Below are 16,341 nucleotides of genomic sequence, written 5' to 3'. Positions count from 1 at the left end.
TTCCCCTATGAGATTCTGCCCTATGAGGCTCCCCTATCAGGACCTACCCATGAGGCTCCCCCATGAGGTTCTCTGTAAGGTGCTAGGATGCCATTTCAAGCTTCAATGGCTGCTGAGGCATAGCCCACTCTAGTTGCTAGAGTTGCTAGGAGCACCAAGACATGGCTTACTCTGCTCACCTAATTTATCATGGATGCTTGCTTTGCTTACATGGTTTCTTATGTGGCCTGTGCAAGCATAGCCATTGCTTAAGTGCCACAATTTTCCACTGTTGCCCTCTATTTATGGATTATTTATTTATTCAAAAAATACCTGCAAACAAAACCAAGAGCCCAGAGTGGTTGCCAAGCTAAGTACTTGCTGAATGCCCCCTTACCTGAAGAAATCACTGCAAGACAGTGCCAGGGAAAGAGAATTCCCTATGCTTAGGTTAGCACCGGGCACGCGCGCGCTGACCAACTCCGTTTCAAGCCCCGACATGCTCCGTTTCGCCTCCCGAAGCCTATGGGACAGTGGTCTCGCGTGGTTTGTCGCGTGGGATTAGCCGACGGCTAGTTGCCACCGGACCCCTACTGTCGCCCTCTATATAGAGATCAGTTTGGTCATGCATTACTGTATCGGTCTTACATCTAATGTTCGATCTGTGTGAATCGTATCTGGTTTTTAGGCATCATACGAAAAAATCAAACCCCTACAACTCTCCTCTCCACACAAACATTGGACCGCGTCTTCGAGCAAATCTACATTGGGGTTACCCTTCCCTTTGTGCTTTGATTCTGAGTAGCGTGGATTGTAGTCTATTGTCAACTCAGTGAATGCTGGAATATCTTTGAGTGCATAGAATGCGTGGAATGGCCTATTCATCTATATGGGAGTTGAATTGTCATTGATACTTGAGCCGATAGTTTGATTCTAAACAGACCTCTGGGATAGTGTCGAACACCACGCAATAGATACGCATGTTCGGCTCGCAAGAATGACTTCAGTGAAACTTGATCAGCCAGAATTGGAAGTAGGGATAGAATCATATTTACTTCACGAATCGTGTCCAGTTCCCTGGAAGTGGAGCATCAATCGGATAAACAATTTGCAGTGACTGACTAACGGACCTCTATAGTATGCGCCCACCGAAAAAATATCCGCATCATCTCCATTGTGGTCCCTGTCCTCGCGCCCATCGAGATCAAATATATAGCTTGCCTCTATACCGTCGAGTGCTTCAGCCTCTTTGCGGTGCCTACTTATCACTGCATGAAATGTCGAAGGAATTTACGACGAAGCCTTGCACTGACATGAGTTCACTACACCGACAAGCATTTTTTAAGTGTCCAACCACAAGGAATCAATCATTGATCAGCACATACCCTGTGTAATAGCCCAGGACTTTTCCTTTGGGAATGTCAACTGGCGCTCGAACGCCCCACCCATGTGTTGACGTTTTGAAAATTTGGAGGGGAGTATCCCTCGGGATTTGTGCCACACGATTTTGGCACGTGCTACTACAAGAACAGTTCTATCATCCAAACAGTGAGCACAGAATTGCAGATAAAGACAACGAGAGAGCACACCTGATTACATTCTATGATTTCGATCCCGCGAGGAAGGTTTGAAGTAACTAATTTCTGTTCGTAAAGAAGCCTCGTCCTTCAGCGAACCAAAAAGCAGCCTCAGAAGGAAGGCATGTTACCGAGGGCGTATAAAAAAATCTCGTTCGAGAATCTTGACTCCCTGAAGCCGTGTCTGTGATCTTCTGGCAGTCACAGTGAAAAGCGTGCTCGCAGATTGGACTACATTGGCAACCGACGAGCATGGCGGGGTCCGGTTCTTCGATGTTGTGGGGGCTATGTTTGCTCGAGATCGGTAACACAAAGTGCCTAGAACAGGAAGGACATACTACTCGTAACCACATTCGATGTACTGAAAGCCTTCAGGTAGGTCGGCAATGCCATCTTTGTTTCCATCCTCATCAATCTCGTTGATGATCTGTATCGATGCCGCGCCAGCTTTGTGAGTGACCTTATTCCACTTTTGCTGAAGAGCTTCTAGTTTGGTCAGCTGCAAGACAGAGTTCTGGCGCGATGCATCCCGAGTCGATTGAGAAGATATTGTAGGTGTTTGCATCGAAGCGCGCAATCTCCGGGGCAGTGGTCGAATGGGCCTCGCGTCGATCTCATCAGAACTCTCCCCTTGCCTGTGTACAGCTTCGCGAGGGGTTTCCAAGGTATCCCAGTTTGCGTATGGGTTTACGGTAGACTGGCATGCTTTTGCTGCCTTCTGCTTGCGTCCCTCGCCAAGCTCGGTATTTACCATATCGTGCGCTGGGTAAAGTGATCGACCCTTGAGACGAATTGTCTGATCCTCTCTGGCAAGGGAATGTCGATAGTCAGCCATAGTCTCTTTCCAACGAGGGATAAGATGTGGAAGGTCTAAAATGTGCCTCTGCCAAGTTGTGTTGGTTTCATCTTTCCGCTGCCAACCGGACCAGCGGACCTAAACACTCTACGCTCAAAAGGAGACAATCAAATAGTGATGACGGCACAAACCTCGTACCTTGTAAACATGCATCATTAGCTCTGAATAGGATAGAGACGAAGAGACCTTTACCGGGTAGCCATGTAAATGTTGACCTCTTCTCCTACAATGCCTTCAACGGGCCATCCGTCATCGTTTCCTTCGTCAGACCACTGTTCAGCTGACGACGTGGACTCTTCGTCAATTTCTTTCAAGGTCTTGAGACTTCAATACTTCAATCTCAACGAACATATCGTACCGTGCTTTCCCATGGCGACTGGATACCAAGAATATTCCTTACAGGCAGTATTCCGCACCGCGTGGTGAGACAGTCTGTGGTGAAGGCTAATTTGTGGACTTCGAGATATCGGTCCACTACAGAAGATGGTATAGAATCCCACAGATTCAACATAAGGCAGACAGACTGTTAGGAGAGGTCGGAACCTCGTTGGTAGAGGGTTGAAAGAACCAAACGCACCTCGAGGAAACGCGTCGCACGTGCCAAATCCGTGACCAGCCGACCCGTGTCTCCACCTGTCTCCACCTGTCTCCACCAACATATCCGACTCTTCAGTTTCAGCTTGTGCATGAAGCTTGAAATCCCCCGAAAACACCCTCTCGAACAATCCTTCGATGACTGAATCATCACGTATTGAAGAAGAGTTGATCTCTGCGTTCAGCACGACACCAGGATCAGACGATGCCTTCATCAAGCAATGTATGTTAGACAAACCTCGTGCGATATAGCGCGTTCTGACGCGTCTTCACAGGTTCTAGTCTCTGCAAGACGTATAATGTGGCCCCTTTGGATCTGTACTTTAAATGGGAGTCGCTGGTCATATCCAGCTCCACTGCAGGCGCCCGAATCATAAACAAGGGCACGGCTGGTGCCATCAGAGATCTTCTTCAAAGCGAACTCAACAAGATCAAGGCCAACCAGAAGAGAGCTGAGCTGAATGCGCGAATGTCTCGAGGCCGAGGCCTTGGGCTTTCAGGGCTCGCCGGGCGATCTTCGAGGTTCCCCGAAGTTGGTATGGTGAAACCAATGCTTGGGGATGCTTTCGCATCGACATCGTTGAACGGTAATCGAATGGCGGGACCAAGTAAGGTCGCTTTTCGCTCCTTCGGAGATGAGGAATCGAAGGACAGGCGTTCATGTGCGTAGCGACATGTTTTGATGAAATGCCGCTGATCCCAGCAATGTATAGACAGATACATGTATGAGAAAACGTCAGAACGCAGTGATGGTACGTCGCGTTTCTTGCCTTCAAAGAGACATGGTATGGATTGAAGACCTCCGCAGCTCTGGACGAGCGTATCGACGAGTTTGGTGCACTTGTCAGGGAGCATTATGAGATCTCCGATTTGGGAGACCCTTCCTCGTCGACAGATGTATGTTCTTGGTTTATCAAACCTGAGACAATTGAATACATCTCTTCTTTTGCAGGAAGATGTGGTTGTCATCGGTCGGATCACGCTTGATGCAGAGTCGTCTTCATCTGGTTCGGTGAAGCTAAACGAAGCCAGTCTTTGTTTGGAATCTTCTCGCATGATGGGTTCTGGGGCCCGAGTGCCACTCAAATTTGACTCTAATGTCAAGCTGCGCGCTAGTGTCAAGGGACTAGGGAGTGTTGGGCTTTTCCCGGGGGCCATTGTTGCTCTGAAGGGGAAGAATGGAGGTGCAGGCTGGTTTTCAGTCAGTGAAATCCTTACGGTTTGTCCTAGTTGCTTTCACGATACTCTAAACCCAATTTTTGAATTCACACAGCTACCTCCGCTTAAGCCCTCACATACGAATCCAGATAACACAAAACTAGAGGCTATCGATACATCGTTTTCCATGGTTATTGCCAGTGGCCCTTTCTCGCCTAACGCTGATCTGCTCTACAAGCCATGGAAATCCTTGCTGAAGACCTTGAAGTTGCAAAAACCTGCCGTTGTTCTCCTTGTATGTTCATTTTCTCATAAGGTGCCCGTTGGAAACCTAATTTCCCGTTATAGATTGGGCCTTTCGTTGATTCAAATCACCCCAAACTGAAATCTGGTGACATCGACGAGAGTCCTTCTGAGATTCTCTTTGCCAACTTCACCGAAAACCTACGCGATTTCTTGGAAATCTCTCCTGATAGTCTTATCCTCATTGTCCCCAGTACACAAGACGCCATCAGCGAACATATTGCATTTCCACAAGGTAGGTTAGATACAGGTTTCTCGGGAGACCCTGTAAGTCCGGCCTTGGCTCATCAACAACGTCAATCACTGATCTCTAAGGGTTATCGAACTGTTCAAAGCGTATCAAGCTGCTCTCGAATCCTTGCCAATTTTCTCTGAACGGCGTTACCTTTGCAGTTAGCAGCGTCGATGTCTTGTTCCATCTTCGAAAAGAGGAGCTAGTCAAATATGTGGAGGAAATCGATCCAATAGCTCCCAGCGCAGGCGATGCAGTGACTGATACGATGACAAACACATGTCGACACTTGCTGCAGCAGCGAAGGTAATTTTGTCGCTCTCAGTCACTCCATGATACGGTGCCTGATCTCAAGGATGATGCAGCTTCTATCCACTATTCCCTGTTCCTCTTGACCTCTCGCACGAAGTCAACCTGGACGTCTCCCATTCCGACGGTCTTGATCTATGCCCCCAAGAGACTATGGGCTATGCGCCTGATGTATTGATAGTACCAAGCCGACTCAAACACTTTTCCAAGGTAATGTCAGCCACTCCGATCCCGCTTGCCATACGGCTCAAAGTGCTCTTTTAGATTGTCGACGATACCGTAGCGGTCAACCCATCGTACATAACCAAGTCAATCTTCGCAAGCCTGTCGTACATCGGTCACGGCGACGGCCCCGCGAAATCGAGAATCAAAGTGGACGTCGGGAGGATGCCAGAGCAATGAACAGTTGCAACTCTGTCACGTTGTTCATATCTCTGAGCAGTCCTTGTATTAATCCGGATTTCAATGTAATGAATAGGCTGGGCGCAACATGCGTGTCGCCCAAGAACCTTGTCACTCCACATGATACAAGATACAGGTGGCTTCGTCAGTTCTCTACCTCCACACAGTCAAGACCGATAGGACCATCAACCCCTCCGCCCTCAGCACAGCCTATCATGCAAATGATCAATAAAAACTGAGAGCATGCGATGGGCGAAACGCACCGACGACTGTCTGACAACAGGCCGCGATGACGCCTGAGAGACTGTACAGCGCAATGATGTCAAAAATCTTAGACGTGGGTGTTTACAGTGTGGCCTACCAAGATGCGGTGGGACTACATCCGGCTGCAGTGGATACGTTCGCGTCGACGCCCGTGATGCCACAAATATTTTCCCAAACATATTCATTGTCGCTGAACGGTCCAAGCGAGCGGCAGCAGAGATGGTTCGGCCGCTCCGAAGGGCAACTGGTCGCCGGAGACGCATGGACTGCTGCGCCACCGACAACAAGCATAAAAAAGAGCGAAGCTGGCGAGAACATTGGTGGCAAAGACAAGGAGAATGATGTGTCTGATGATATGTGACTCAGGCCTCTGATTGAACAAAGCTCGTATAGAGGATGTCAATGAATATTGACGCCCATAGCTCACTAGGCTTTATACCCACAGCAATCACAGCTGAAACACAACTCATCGCGTGCTTTATAGGATCCGAAAGGCTGTACATATCACCGACTGTCAAAAACACTCTACACTAACGGCAAATGGGCTCACGCGGCACACCTGAAAACGCCTGAGAGCGTTTCTACCAGGCCGGTGATGGTGCCTGCGTACTCCAGTCCCTCGATCTCACCGGATCTTGCGCATAGTTCTGAGGAAAGGTACATCTCTCGAAACACATTGCGAATATGTATGCTCAACTGCTCAAGGTGGATTGACAGATGCGGTCCGGCTGTAATATATCGGCGCCGTTTGAGGCTTACACGGGCGTCAAAGTTATTCCGAGCCTCAAAATAAGCACGCGTAGAAGAGCGGTCATATAAACCGCACAATGCACGATCTATGCACAGCCATGTTGAACTAGAGAATGTAAGACACTCCCACTGATTGAGAGTTTGTGCCAACCAGCCTCGGTCTGCCTCGGTCTGCAGAACGTCACAAATTCAAACCCAGCGGCGCTAATGACGTTCTAAACCAGCAGTCAGTGATCCACGACATGCAAGCAAGACGCTCGCCGGGGTCATGTTATATGGATTCACCCAAAAAAACAAGTATTAGTCGTATGTAAAGAATCTGCAGAGAGATGCCGTCTGACGAGCTAGCAAGCTCGACCCGCACAGGGGCTGTGGAGTACATGAGCTATGACGGTCATGAATGCGTTTCGTCGCTGCATATATGCGTATCGTGCGTATGTAGGTACAGACTCTGAGCACAGTAAAATATAGGTATGGTAGTACAGATAAGCGCATCACAACGGGGAACAAGATGGAGGTTACAAGACGACCGGCAGGTACGTTGACAAAGCAGCCTCGAACACCGCGCGCAAGATCGTACCGAGCCCATGTGCGTACATACCAAAAATCTGCACATCATATTCGAAGCCTGGAGAACCAACAAGCGCGTGCAGGGGACGTACGCAGAGGGTGGTGGTGGGTAGGAGGCCATGTACATGAATCGATGGGTAGGTAGGGAGATAGGTAGGTGGATAGGAGAAGTGATAAAGAACAATGCGATGCGAGCTCAGTGGGAGAAAGGGTGCGCAAATACCCAGCCGGAGGACCGCCCCACGGGTCACAGTGAGTGAAGAGATGAGCGCCGCGCGACTACTCCTCGGCCTCTGCGGCTTCAGTCTGCGCTAGCGCGCTCTCTCTGACTGGACTGGTCGAGTTGTTGTTGGGCGAGACAGAGAGGCCTTGGTGATTGGGAGGCGATGAAGCGTGAGGGATGCTGCAAGATTGAAACGTGATCGTGATCATGATCATAGTCGAGTGGTGAGAGTCGCGAGAGATGATGGAAAGATTTGTCAGGAACATGAGGGAGGAACGAGGCAGGGACGAGGTACGCACTTCTCTGGGTTAGGGATAGTCGTACCAACGGCGTTTTGCGGGGCCACACCGGCTTTGGAGAGAGCATAGTCTCCCGAATCAAAATACTTACGATCCTGAGGACGTGAATTGGGCAAGGGCAGTAGGGATGGTTGAGAGGAGACGGTCAGAGGAAGGAAACAACATCATAATGTGAGCCGAAGGCAGTACATACCTTCTGCATCTTGGTTAGGACGTTCTTATGCGTGGGAAGTTTGCCATACAGACGGAAGAGCTTCTGCTCCTCCTCAGTCAACTTCTGTATAATGGAAGGGCGCCATTGTCAGCTCTGTCTCTCCGCTCAGCTGCGCAAGGCGATTGGGGAATGCTCAGCAAAGGTGCTGGCGCTCATGACATCCAAGACGCAGCGGTGAAATGGAAGTGTCGTAACGTACGCTGATGTCGATCTTCTTGAGCCTTGCCGGGATCATGATGGCAGATAGCTACGTGCAGTTGCGTTCTCTGTCGGGCAAAGAGGGAGGAGGAGCAAGGAGATTGCTGATGCGCAAAGGCGGAGGAGAAGGAGAGAGAGAGTTGAGGGGCGCTGAGGATGGGATGTTGCAGTGATGGTCGTTTTCTTTCCGTTCCTGTGCCAGAGCCACTCCTCATCGGTGGCTAATGCTAATGCACTCTGCTTTCGAGCGGAGTATGTCGGACATCCAATCACCATGGGAATTCCCACATCATTGACGTAATAGTATCCTGTCAGTCCCGCGTCAAAATAGTCCATAGACCCATCCGCGGTCTAAAAATTGGATGTTCCCTTACAGCGCGCAGCACACTCATCATCCCTGCACCGCCCATAGTCTGACTCAATACCCTAAAACACTTAGTCCTCATTGCCAGCATTTCCATCTGTGTCAGAATATATAGCGAATTGAAAGACATGACAGGTAGACCGCATTGCAACAGGATCTAGTACCACTTCGACAGGAAAGAATGCATGAAAGAGTCAGATGACCAGGCCCGGTGACAACCGCGCATCTGGACAGTACCTAGCCAGTCGGAAGACGTGGCCAGAGCGCCTCATGCTGCTCATTCTAAAGCTCGCCTACACACCTGGACCCAAGGCTGGTCAGAAGTCCTGCAGGTGGTCCTCGTCGTCTTCACATCCCCATGTTTCGTTCTCCGCAGAACACGAATGTTCTTGGGAGCAGAAGTAGAAGCCGTCCATGTCAGGTGAAACGCGGTATTCTTGTGTCGATCGAAGTGATTGCTGCTGTTGTCGATCATGTTCGGCGGGCGTTGCGAAAGCCCTATCTCGGTCGTCTGGACTCTCACGGTAGAAGAAAGAGACGCTGGAGCGATGATCGGAGACACCGTCGAGCAACATGGCATCCGCGGGTGTGTGGCTAGCGATAGTAGATAACGAGCTTGGGCGTTGTACGGAGATAGATGACCAAGGTGATTGAATACGGCTGCTGGAAGAAGACACATGAACGGCCGAAAATATGTTTTCGTCCGAGTCTAGAAGCTCAGTGTCCAGATCTATGGCAGTCTCGAATAAAGTGTTGTTGATTTCTGGGGCGCACACATTGCCAGAGTCATGATGGAGCTCATAGTGAAGGACGACAGAGGCGTCATTGTCTCTAAACTGCTATTGCAAAACCAGTGAGCAATTAGCTGAACGCATGTCAATCACATACATATTGTTGACTCCAAGCTGTTCCATCTTCCTGAATGCCCTCGTCAGAGCCTAATCTAGATGGAACTCTATGCTCGGCTTCGTCGTCGTCGTCGAAAAGATGCTGGTCCGGAGACAAAAGATCGTATTCTGTGTCGCGAGTGATAGGCAACCCCCCCTCATCAAACCAAGCATCGCCTTCGTCCTCGCTAAGTTCTGCGAGAGACAATAGATCATCCGGCGTAGCAAGATCAGCCGTAGGAATGTCGTCCCAAGTCATCCCAGGGCAAAGCAAGTTGGCAGAAGGGAGATAATCGTCCGCTGGAGAGAAAACAAGAGTCTCCATATCTTCTGCAACCTCTTTCGCGCTTGGTTGGGTGTTCACACCCTGAACCTAACATTTAGAATACAAATGGAAGGGATATATAGACCAACCTTAAATATAGGCGGGCGTATGCCGGCCCTGAAGACACATTCCCATGCTGCACATAAAACTTCTACTTCGGAATTCTGTTCCGCTCGGAGTATGTCCGCGTCGGACAAGTCGTCTTCCCTGATCGAAGAGCACAAACCGTGAAGCGCGATACAGGAGGCCCTTCGAGCCAAATTGGTATGCTTGCGGATGCGCTATTGGGAGCCACGAAGTTGTTGACTACGCTAGAATGTTGCGGGAGAAGGACTGACTTTGACTACTTCCTTGCACTGCTCGCGGAAAGCGGGATTTTGGGAGCGCGCAATGATATTGAGCAGCGAGCGCGAGACGAGCGGAAAGAAATGGGATTCTAGGTCGAGCTTCTGAAAGATGGGCATGTTCGCTGGATTATCGGTGAAGACGGAGCCAGCCGAAAGAATGTACCTTGCGCCATGGTCCAAAGATTAATGGATAGCAGCTTCGCAGGTTTCGCGTAGGTGTGCGTCGCATCTCAAGATACCATCAAGGGAGATCTTCGATGGAACGTACCGGACAAGATGTATGCGCGCAAACTTTTGTGCAGCCTCATCGAGCGCTGCCTGGAAGGGCAACAGCAGTCGGGGAGAGAACAAGTCTCCGTCTGAGAATAAATTGAAAGGCGTTGTGGAGTCAACGAAGATGGTGAGGCTTACAAGATGTCTTGTATTGGGCGCAGGGCTTCCAGATGTACGAGACGTGAATAGCAAGAAGCGTGACGCGTGGCGGGGGACCAGGATCTAGGGAACGCGAAGGAGTGAGGGTGACTAAGAAGGCGTCAAAAGTATGGCTATGAACTGAAGACGGTGGATAGAGGGGACATGGAGACCGACACTTTGGGATGCCAGCGGGGTCATCGGTGTACACATCCGATACAGCGTTGAGGCCCAGCTGGTCCGCATTCTAGACAGCGGGTCAGCCGCCGGGGCGTGCGCGGGGCGTGAGGAGAGAGAAAATGGCGCACAGCCTTGAGATAAGAGTGCAGGTGGCGAGTCACAGCAGAGTGGAGCATCTGCTGTGCAGGGACAGCATTCGTGCGTACGGCGCCGGACACAGAGAGGACGAGATCAGACGTTGTTCGCACGTCGACGGTGTCTGGAAAGGGGCCAGCAACTTCAACAACGGTATCTGAGGGCTCGCCGACGACGAGAGTGTGGTCTGTGTGGATCGCGAGGGCAACGCTGTCGGCGACGATGCGGGAGGAGGCCCGAAGGGAGAGGGAAGGCATTGTGCTGAGCGTGGGAAAGCAGGGGCAGAGATAATATGGTGGCGCGAGTAAGCCGGCGGGACTCTGATCACTCTCGTCTTCGTCTCTCTCCTCGCCTTTTCTCTCTCTTTCCGACTTTCTTTCTTTCACAGCCGCAACAAGCGGTTGTCGCTTGCCTCCAATAGACTGCGATGGCCGTGCGAATTTACCCTGTTTCTCTCCCAACGACCGGCCCTCATCGACCTTTTACAGGCTCACGAGCTGGACCAAAAGATCCAAGACGTCTACAGGCGCATCCAGACAGAGCGCAAGGTGCTCGAGGCATGTCAGAACCTCCGCCATGCTACGACAAACCAAGAAGTCCTCCGCCGCAACGATGCTAACATCAAAGAGGCGGAGCGCTCTCTTTCCTACTTCGAGAATACCCTTCGTGAGCTCCAAGATCGCAAGCTCCAGATGCAGCGCGACGATCGAGGTGGATCGTCCAGTTCCCCCAGCGCTACCTCGTCTCCTACGTTAAGGTCTACCCCGCTTGGAGGCAGAGACAGATTTGCTCAGCAGTCGGGTGACTTCGACGCCCAAGGCCGGGCGCAGCATTCCCCCGAGGCCCAAACTGCTAACTTAGATAGCGACCGCGCCCCCAAGGTCAAGAATTACACCAACTTAGACTTAATCAAGGCCGACACCCCTCACTCCACCGCGAAGATCGCCCGCATGCTTCATCAACTTGAATTCAAACTGCAAGTTGAAATGCAGTACAAGAAGGGTATCGAGAAGATGGTCAAACTCTACCAGGCTGACGGCGATAAGAAGTCTCGTGCGGATGCAGAAAGCAAACGCGTGGAGAGTGAAAAAAAGATTCAGCTTCTGCAGGCCGCTCTCAAACGCTACAAAAACTTGCATATCCTGGACGACGCAGACGACGACGACGAAGATGGTATGTGCCATTCTCCCTTTATTTTCACACCCATTCGTCATGGCACATTTATTTCCTAGAACGTGACGGTGATCAGAAATCCAATCTTCGTTCGAAACTACTCTCCGGCAAGCTATATGTCACCATCAAAGGCGCACGAGAATTCGATCATGCTCCCATTGTCACTGCACGTTCTCGTTCGGCTGCGAAGCAGGGTGTAGACACCTATGTCTCCCTCAAGGTTGAAGGCACTCCTCGCGCACGTACGCATCCCTCTCGCACCGACCGATGGAACGAGGATTTCGAGATCACCGTCGACAAGGCAAACGAAGTCGAAATTGCAGTATACGATAAGCAGGTCAGCGAACCGCACCCGGTGCCCATCGGCCTTTTATGGATCGGGATTAGTGATCTTGTCGAAGCTCTCCGTCGCCAGAAGGTGCTGATGGAGAGTGGGCAAGGGGGCTGGGTCACTGCGGGAGATATGAACAAGTCACCAGGATCGCCTTCTCCGGGTGCTCTCGGTCACGGTAGCACTAGTTCTGGTGATTATAATGCACCCCTCAACTTCAATGCAAGCGCAGGCCCCGGAGGCGCCGCATCCCATGGTAGCGCGCAGGCAGAGGGTATTGACGGCTGGTTCGCGGTCGAACCAGCGGGTGCTTTGGCCCTGCATCTCAATTTTGGTCAGTTTCACGCATATAGACCCCCTCCTTTGCGAGCAAACTGACTGTTGTATTCTCCAGTCAAGGAGAACGTTCGGAAACGGCCTTTGGACGCACCTGGTGGCCTTGGCCGGCAAGGTGCTGTTCGCAAACGCAAGGATGAAGTTCATGAGATGAATGGCCACAAGTTTGTTCAAAAGCAGTTTTACCAGCTCATTCTATGCGCATTCTGCAGCGAGTTTCTGCTTAACGCGACTGGATATCAGTGCGAGGACTGTCGATATACATGTCATAAGAAATGCTACGAGAAGGTCGTCACGAAGTGTATCTCGAAGTCCAATGCCGGGGTACGTGTCTTTCCACAAATCGTTTATTGGCCGCTAACAGTGCTTTAGGAGGGCGACGAGGAGAAGATCAATCACAGAATACCTCATAGGTTCGAGCCTATCACCAATATTGGAACGAACTGGTGTTGTCACTGCGGGTCTATGCTGCCCCTTGGTCGCAAAAACGCTCGCAGATGCTCGGAGTGCGACATTACGTGTCATGCCAACTGCGCGCATCTCGTTCCCGATTTTTGCGGTATGTCGATGGAAACCGCGAATACGCTCCTGCGCAACTGGCGAGACATCAATCGAGCGCGCGACGGCAAGGTGGCTACATCCACACGGCCTCCTCGCCAACCGAGCACAATCGCTGCTCCGCCTGATATGAGCCAAATTTCTGGTGATTTCGATCGTCTTCGGCTCACTCCTGCCGCCGAGCAGTCTCCACTGCCCACTGATGGCTATGGTCGGCCGCAACCCCAACAGTACCTACAACAACCCCTACCGTCGGATCGACGACAACAGCAACCGCTTCCCGGTCCAACCCTCACTCCAGCTCCACCACCCGGAGCCCGTGCTCCCGTGCCCCCTGCCTATGCCGAGCCTTTAAGCCAGCCGCGTCCCGGCTCCGGCGTGATCGAACAGGTGGTCGATCCTTACTCTGCCCAAGGTCGTCTGCAACAACAGCAGGCCCCCAACATCCCACCAAAACAATATGTTGGACAGACTGGGCCGATGCCGCCACAGCGTGTACCAGTTCCAGGCGAACGCCTGCCCATGCATCCAGCGCAGAATATGCAGATGCAACAACAACAGCGGCAGGGGACGATACAAGGACGACCGAAACGCAAAGTTGGATTAGACGACTTTAACTTCTTGGCGGTGCTCGGGAAGGGCAACTTTGGTAAGGTCATGTTGGCGGAAGAGAAGGCCTCAAACAGCCTGTACGCTATCAAGGTTTTGAAGAAGGAGTTCATCATCGACAACGACGAAGTCGAGAGGTGCGTCGCTCCGCGAGCATAATCTTCTCTGGCCGGTCTTGATTCCTCGTCGTTCGTCAGCACACGGTCGGAGAAACGTGTGTTTTTGGCTGCGGCCAGGGAACGGCATCCGTTCTTGCTCGGGCTGCACTCGTGCTTCCAGACCGAGACGCGTGTCTACTTCGTTATGGAGTACGTCAGCGGAGGAGATCTTATGTTGCACATTCAGCGCAAGCAGTTCTCACTGCGGCAGGCTAAGTTCTATGCGTCGGAGGTTTTGCTCGCGCTGGAATACTTCCATGCCAACGGTATCATCTACCGGTGAGTGAATGTCTTGGGTCTCATGTTTCCTTGGCTGATTGCGTCGGACTAGTGACCTGAAATTGGACAATATCCTCTTGACCCTAGACGGACACGTCAAGGTGGCAGATTACGGTCTCTGTAAAGAAGAGATGTGGTTCGGACAGACTACCAGCACATTCTGCGGTACCCCCGAATTTATGGCACCTGAGGTAATACCAAACACATGACATTGACTATTCGCTCAGTGATATTTTCTGATTCAGATACTTCTCGAGCAACGATATGGCCGCGCAGTCGATTGGTGGGCGTTTGGAGTCTTGACTTACGAAATGTTGTTGGGACAGTCTCCATTCCGCGGAGACGACGAGGATGAAATTTTTGACGCCATCCTTGAAGACGAACCATTATACCCGATCACAATGCCTCGTGACGCTGTCTCTATCTTGCAAAAGGTGCGTGTTCTATCAGCCGCCTATTAATCAAGAGGGCTCACATCATGTGATGCAGCTTTTGACGCGGGATCCCGCACGACGTCTTGGGTCAGGCAAGGCTGACGCAGAAGAAATCAAGAGACATCCATTCTTCAAGGATGTCAGCTTCGATGATGTATTGAACAAACGCATACCCCCTCCTTACTTCCCTACGATCGTACGTGGCTTCTTCGACTCACGATGCTCGGAATTGCTGATTTTTTGTGAACAGAACGGCAGTGCCGACACGAGCAACTTTGACGAGGAGTTTACGAAAGAGCAGCCGACACTGACGCCCGTGCACGCGCAGCTGTCATCGCGTGACCAACAAGAGTTCAACGGGTTCTCATGGGTGGCGACGTGGGCGGATAATGTATGAGTGGAAATTTGTTATGTGGCAGTCTTGTTAGAACTGTATGACTCGAGCGTGTTGGATGTGGCCTTTGTTGCGATTGTCCTGTATTTGGATACCTATCATGTCACGCATAAGAAAGCTATCATTACTTCTCCTGCTTTCACGGCCTAGATTTTGCAAAGTGTCGTACAGTTCAGGGTTCGTTGGTCTGCTTCGATGCAACGACATGCCCGCCGGTGCCTGGAAGGCCTGGAGGCTGCTCCTCCATGGTGGACGCATCTCCTTTCTGTCCGCGCATGAGCTCGTGGAAACTGCTCCAGAGCGACGCGATGGTCTCATATTCCTTCGTCATCCCAAGAACCTCCTCGAGCTTGCGGTTGAGAATGTTGCTCGAGGAGAGCAACTCCTCGAAGCCCTGCGATAGAGATGAGGACGCTGATGTCTTCAGTCGCACAGGCAGGTGGAGGGCAGATACGGACTGTGGTGATTTCGCTCGCCAATCGGTCGCGCTCCCGCTCAAAGTACGACGATTCATCGTCGGAAGACATACGGCTGCACCGACTGAGACTGTGGTGGTTGGGTACAATCGAACTGTGATGGTCTCCGGGCGAACTGGAATTGGCGCGGAAAACACCGCGCTTGTGGCGGTACACGTGATCACGTTTGCCGGAATATCTGCTCGAAAAGGAGGCTCGAATTGGAGCTTCGACACTATCAGGGCGAGTGCCTGTTTACGAATGGTACTTACTCCGACGGACCGACCATTATACTCCCTTTGGCAGCAGTTTTGAAATGTAAGTTGCTCAAGACGAGAATCTAATGGTGAGCTCTGGTCTCGCTATGGGAATCTTGCGGATTCTCCATTCTTTAGGACAATTGGACGCTCCAAGGGTGAAGAATTCAATGAATCAACTCATAGTGTACAGATCTACTGTCTTCGTCTTCTCTCTCAGGTCAGCCATAGAGACTAATGAAGGATAGGAACCGGAGAAAAAATACATGCAGAATCAACCGTCATGCGATCAACGCCCTGTTCCTATGTCTTGTTTAACGCTCAAACGAATACATGATGGTAAAACCTTCATATCCAACTATCGCTCCTTTGTCCTCCAATACCGATCTCAAGGCTCCTTTGTTCTCGATGGAGGTCATCATAATCACATTGTGGTATTTTGGAATGATCATGTCATGTAGTTCTGACTGCTCAACAAAGCTTTGTTTTCTCAAAAACATTATATAGCGTGGTGTCGCCAGGATCTCAGCTTCACCGGCTTCTGCACGACACGGGTCGTTGTGTTTCATTAATCCATCCTGACGGCAGCCCTCGCTAGATCGCTTCAAGCTGCGACACATCATTCAGTGTCACCATCGAGGACTAGAACACTAATTGGGCAGCAGAGAGGTATGCAGCGAGCCCACTGTCTCAATAACGTTCTTATCTCACTGGTGCTACCATCCTCGTTCAGACACCCATTCGGTGTGCTCCGCCTTGCAGCTCAAAATTGAGCACCAT

The 16,341-nt window shown here is 51.0% G+C and overlaps 8 protein-coding genes across 8 annotated transcripts; 3 read left to right on the top strand and 5 right to left on the bottom strand.

Annotated features, from left to right (window-relative positions):
- Positions 1 to 786: 786 nt before the first annotated feature.
- HETIRDRAFT_247806 (uncharacterized protein) lies at positions 787 to 1,236 on the bottom strand (the record flags this gene model as incomplete). Its single annotated transcript, XM_009547880.1, has 4 exons — positions 787 to 864; positions 923 to 980; positions 1,035 to 1,096; positions 1,129 to 1,236. Coding segments are annotated over 4 exons (306 nt in total), but the record flags the coding sequence as incomplete, so codon positions are not given.
- A 1,516-nt stretch (positions 1,237 to 2,752) lies between these two features.
- Positions 2,753 to 3,100, bottom strand: HETIRDRAFT_173219 (uncharacterized protein; the record flags this gene model as incomplete). Its single annotated transcript, XM_009547879.1, has 2 exons — positions 2,753 to 2,935; positions 2,990 to 3,100. 2 exons carry the CDS (start codon positions 3,098 to 3,100, stop codon positions 2,753 to 2,755), a joined length of 294 nt encoding a protein of 97 aa, XP_009546174.1.
- A 44-nt stretch (positions 3,101 to 3,144) lies between these two features.
- HETIRDRAFT_317937 (uncharacterized protein) lies at positions 3,145 to 5,410 on the top strand (the record flags this gene model as incomplete). The annotated part of the gene is made up of 10 exons (XM_009547878.1): positions 3,145 to 3,229; positions 3,282 to 3,668; positions 3,720 to 3,758; positions 3,815 to 3,903; positions 3,959 to 4,225; positions 4,280 to 4,459; positions 4,513 to 4,702; positions 4,783 to 5,005; positions 5,065 to 5,218; positions 5,273 to 5,410. The coding sequence occupies 10 exons, from the start codon at positions 3,145 to 3,147 to the stop codon at positions 5,408 to 5,410; spliced, it is 1,752 nt and encodes a 583-aa protein (XP_009546173.1).
- Positions 5,411 to 5,555: 145 nt separating this feature from the next.
- Positions 5,556 to 5,992, bottom strand: HETIRDRAFT_173217 (uncharacterized protein; the record flags this gene model as incomplete). Its single annotated transcript, XM_009547877.1, has 3 exons — positions 5,556 to 5,620; positions 5,674 to 5,714; positions 5,772 to 5,992. 3 exons carry the CDS (start codon positions 5,990 to 5,992, stop codon positions 5,556 to 5,558), a joined length of 327 nt encoding a protein of 108 aa, XP_009546172.1.
- A 709-nt stretch (positions 5,993 to 6,701) lies between these two features.
- On the top strand, positions 6,702 to 7,390 carry HETIRDRAFT_439942 (uncharacterized protein). The gene has a single exon (XM_009547876.1). The coding sequence runs from the start codon at positions 6,936 to 6,938 to the stop codon at positions 7,137 to 7,139; it is 204 nt and encodes a 67-aa protein (XP_009546171.1). The 5' UTR covers positions 6,702 to 6,935; the 3' UTR covers positions 7,140 to 7,390.
- HETIRDRAFT_474962 (uncharacterized protein) lies at positions 6,702 to 8,116 on the bottom strand. The gene is made up of 4 exons (XM_009547875.1): positions 7,930 to 8,116; positions 7,710 to 7,793; positions 7,517 to 7,611; positions 6,702 to 7,397 (listed from the first exon to the last, which is right to left on the bottom strand). The coding sequence occupies exons 1-4, from the start codon at positions 7,963 to 7,965 to the stop codon at positions 7,274 to 7,276; spliced, it is 339 nt and encodes a 112-aa protein (XP_009546170.1). The 5' UTR covers positions 7,966 to 8,116; the 3' UTR covers positions 6,702 to 7,273.
- A 493-nt stretch (positions 8,117 to 8,609) lies between these two features.
- Positions 8,610 to 9,504, bottom strand: HETIRDRAFT_317094 (uncharacterized protein; the record flags this gene model as incomplete). The annotated part of the gene is made up of 2 exons (XM_009547874.1): positions 8,610 to 9,131; positions 9,181 to 9,504. 2 exons carry the CDS (start codon positions 9,502 to 9,504, stop codon positions 8,610 to 8,612), a joined length of 846 nt encoding a protein of 281 aa, XP_009546169.1.
- A 1,057-nt stretch (positions 9,505 to 10,561) lies between these two features.
- Positions 10,562 to 15,619, top strand: HETIRDRAFT_444815 (uncharacterized protein; the record flags this gene model as incomplete). Its single annotated transcript, XM_009547873.1, has 12 exons — positions 10,562 to 10,640; positions 10,740 to 10,881; positions 10,966 to 11,750; positions 11,810 to 12,415; positions 12,476 to 12,741; positions 12,790 to 13,721; positions 13,782 to 14,021; positions 14,074 to 14,212; positions 14,267 to 14,455; positions 14,511 to 14,651; positions 14,706 to 14,846; positions 15,011 to 15,619. The coding sequence occupies 12 exons, from the start codon at positions 10,562 to 10,564 to the stop codon at positions 15,617 to 15,619; spliced, it is 4,269 nt and encodes a 1,422-aa protein (XP_009546168.1).
- Positions 15,620 to 16,341: the final 722 nt, after the last annotated feature.

This window comes from Heterobasidion irregulare (assembly GCF_000320585.1).
Source record: "Heterobasidion irregulare TC 32-1 unplaced genomic scaffold scaffold_05, whole genome shotgun sequence".
In the NCBI taxonomy this organism is placed as follows: domain Eukaryota; kingdom Fungi; phylum Basidiomycota; class Agaricomycetes; order Russulales; family Bondarzewiaceae; genus Heterobasidion; species Heterobasidion irregulare.
The sequence above is the reverse complement of the archived record's forward strand: the minus strand, read 5'-3'. Positions and strand labels throughout refer to the sequence as shown.

Excerpts from the sequence above, each read along its gene's own strand:
- HETIRDRAFT_439942 (XM_009547876.1), top strand. The coding sequence starts at position 6,936 with ATGGAGGTTACAAGACGACCGGCAGGTACGTTGACAAAGCAGCCTCGA.
- HETIRDRAFT_474962 (XM_009547875.1), bottom strand. The coding sequence starts at position 7,965 with ATGATCCCGGCAAGGCTCAAGAAGATCGACATCAGC. Across the intron at positions 7,794-7,929 it reads TCAAGAAGATCGACATCAGC|AAGTTGACTGAGGAGGAGCA; the intron begins GTACGTTACGAC and ends TCCATTATACAG. Across the intron at positions 7,612-7,709 it reads TCCTAACCAAGATGCAGAAG|GATCGTAAGTATTTTGATTC; the intron begins GTATGTACTGCC and ends TCACGTCCTCAG.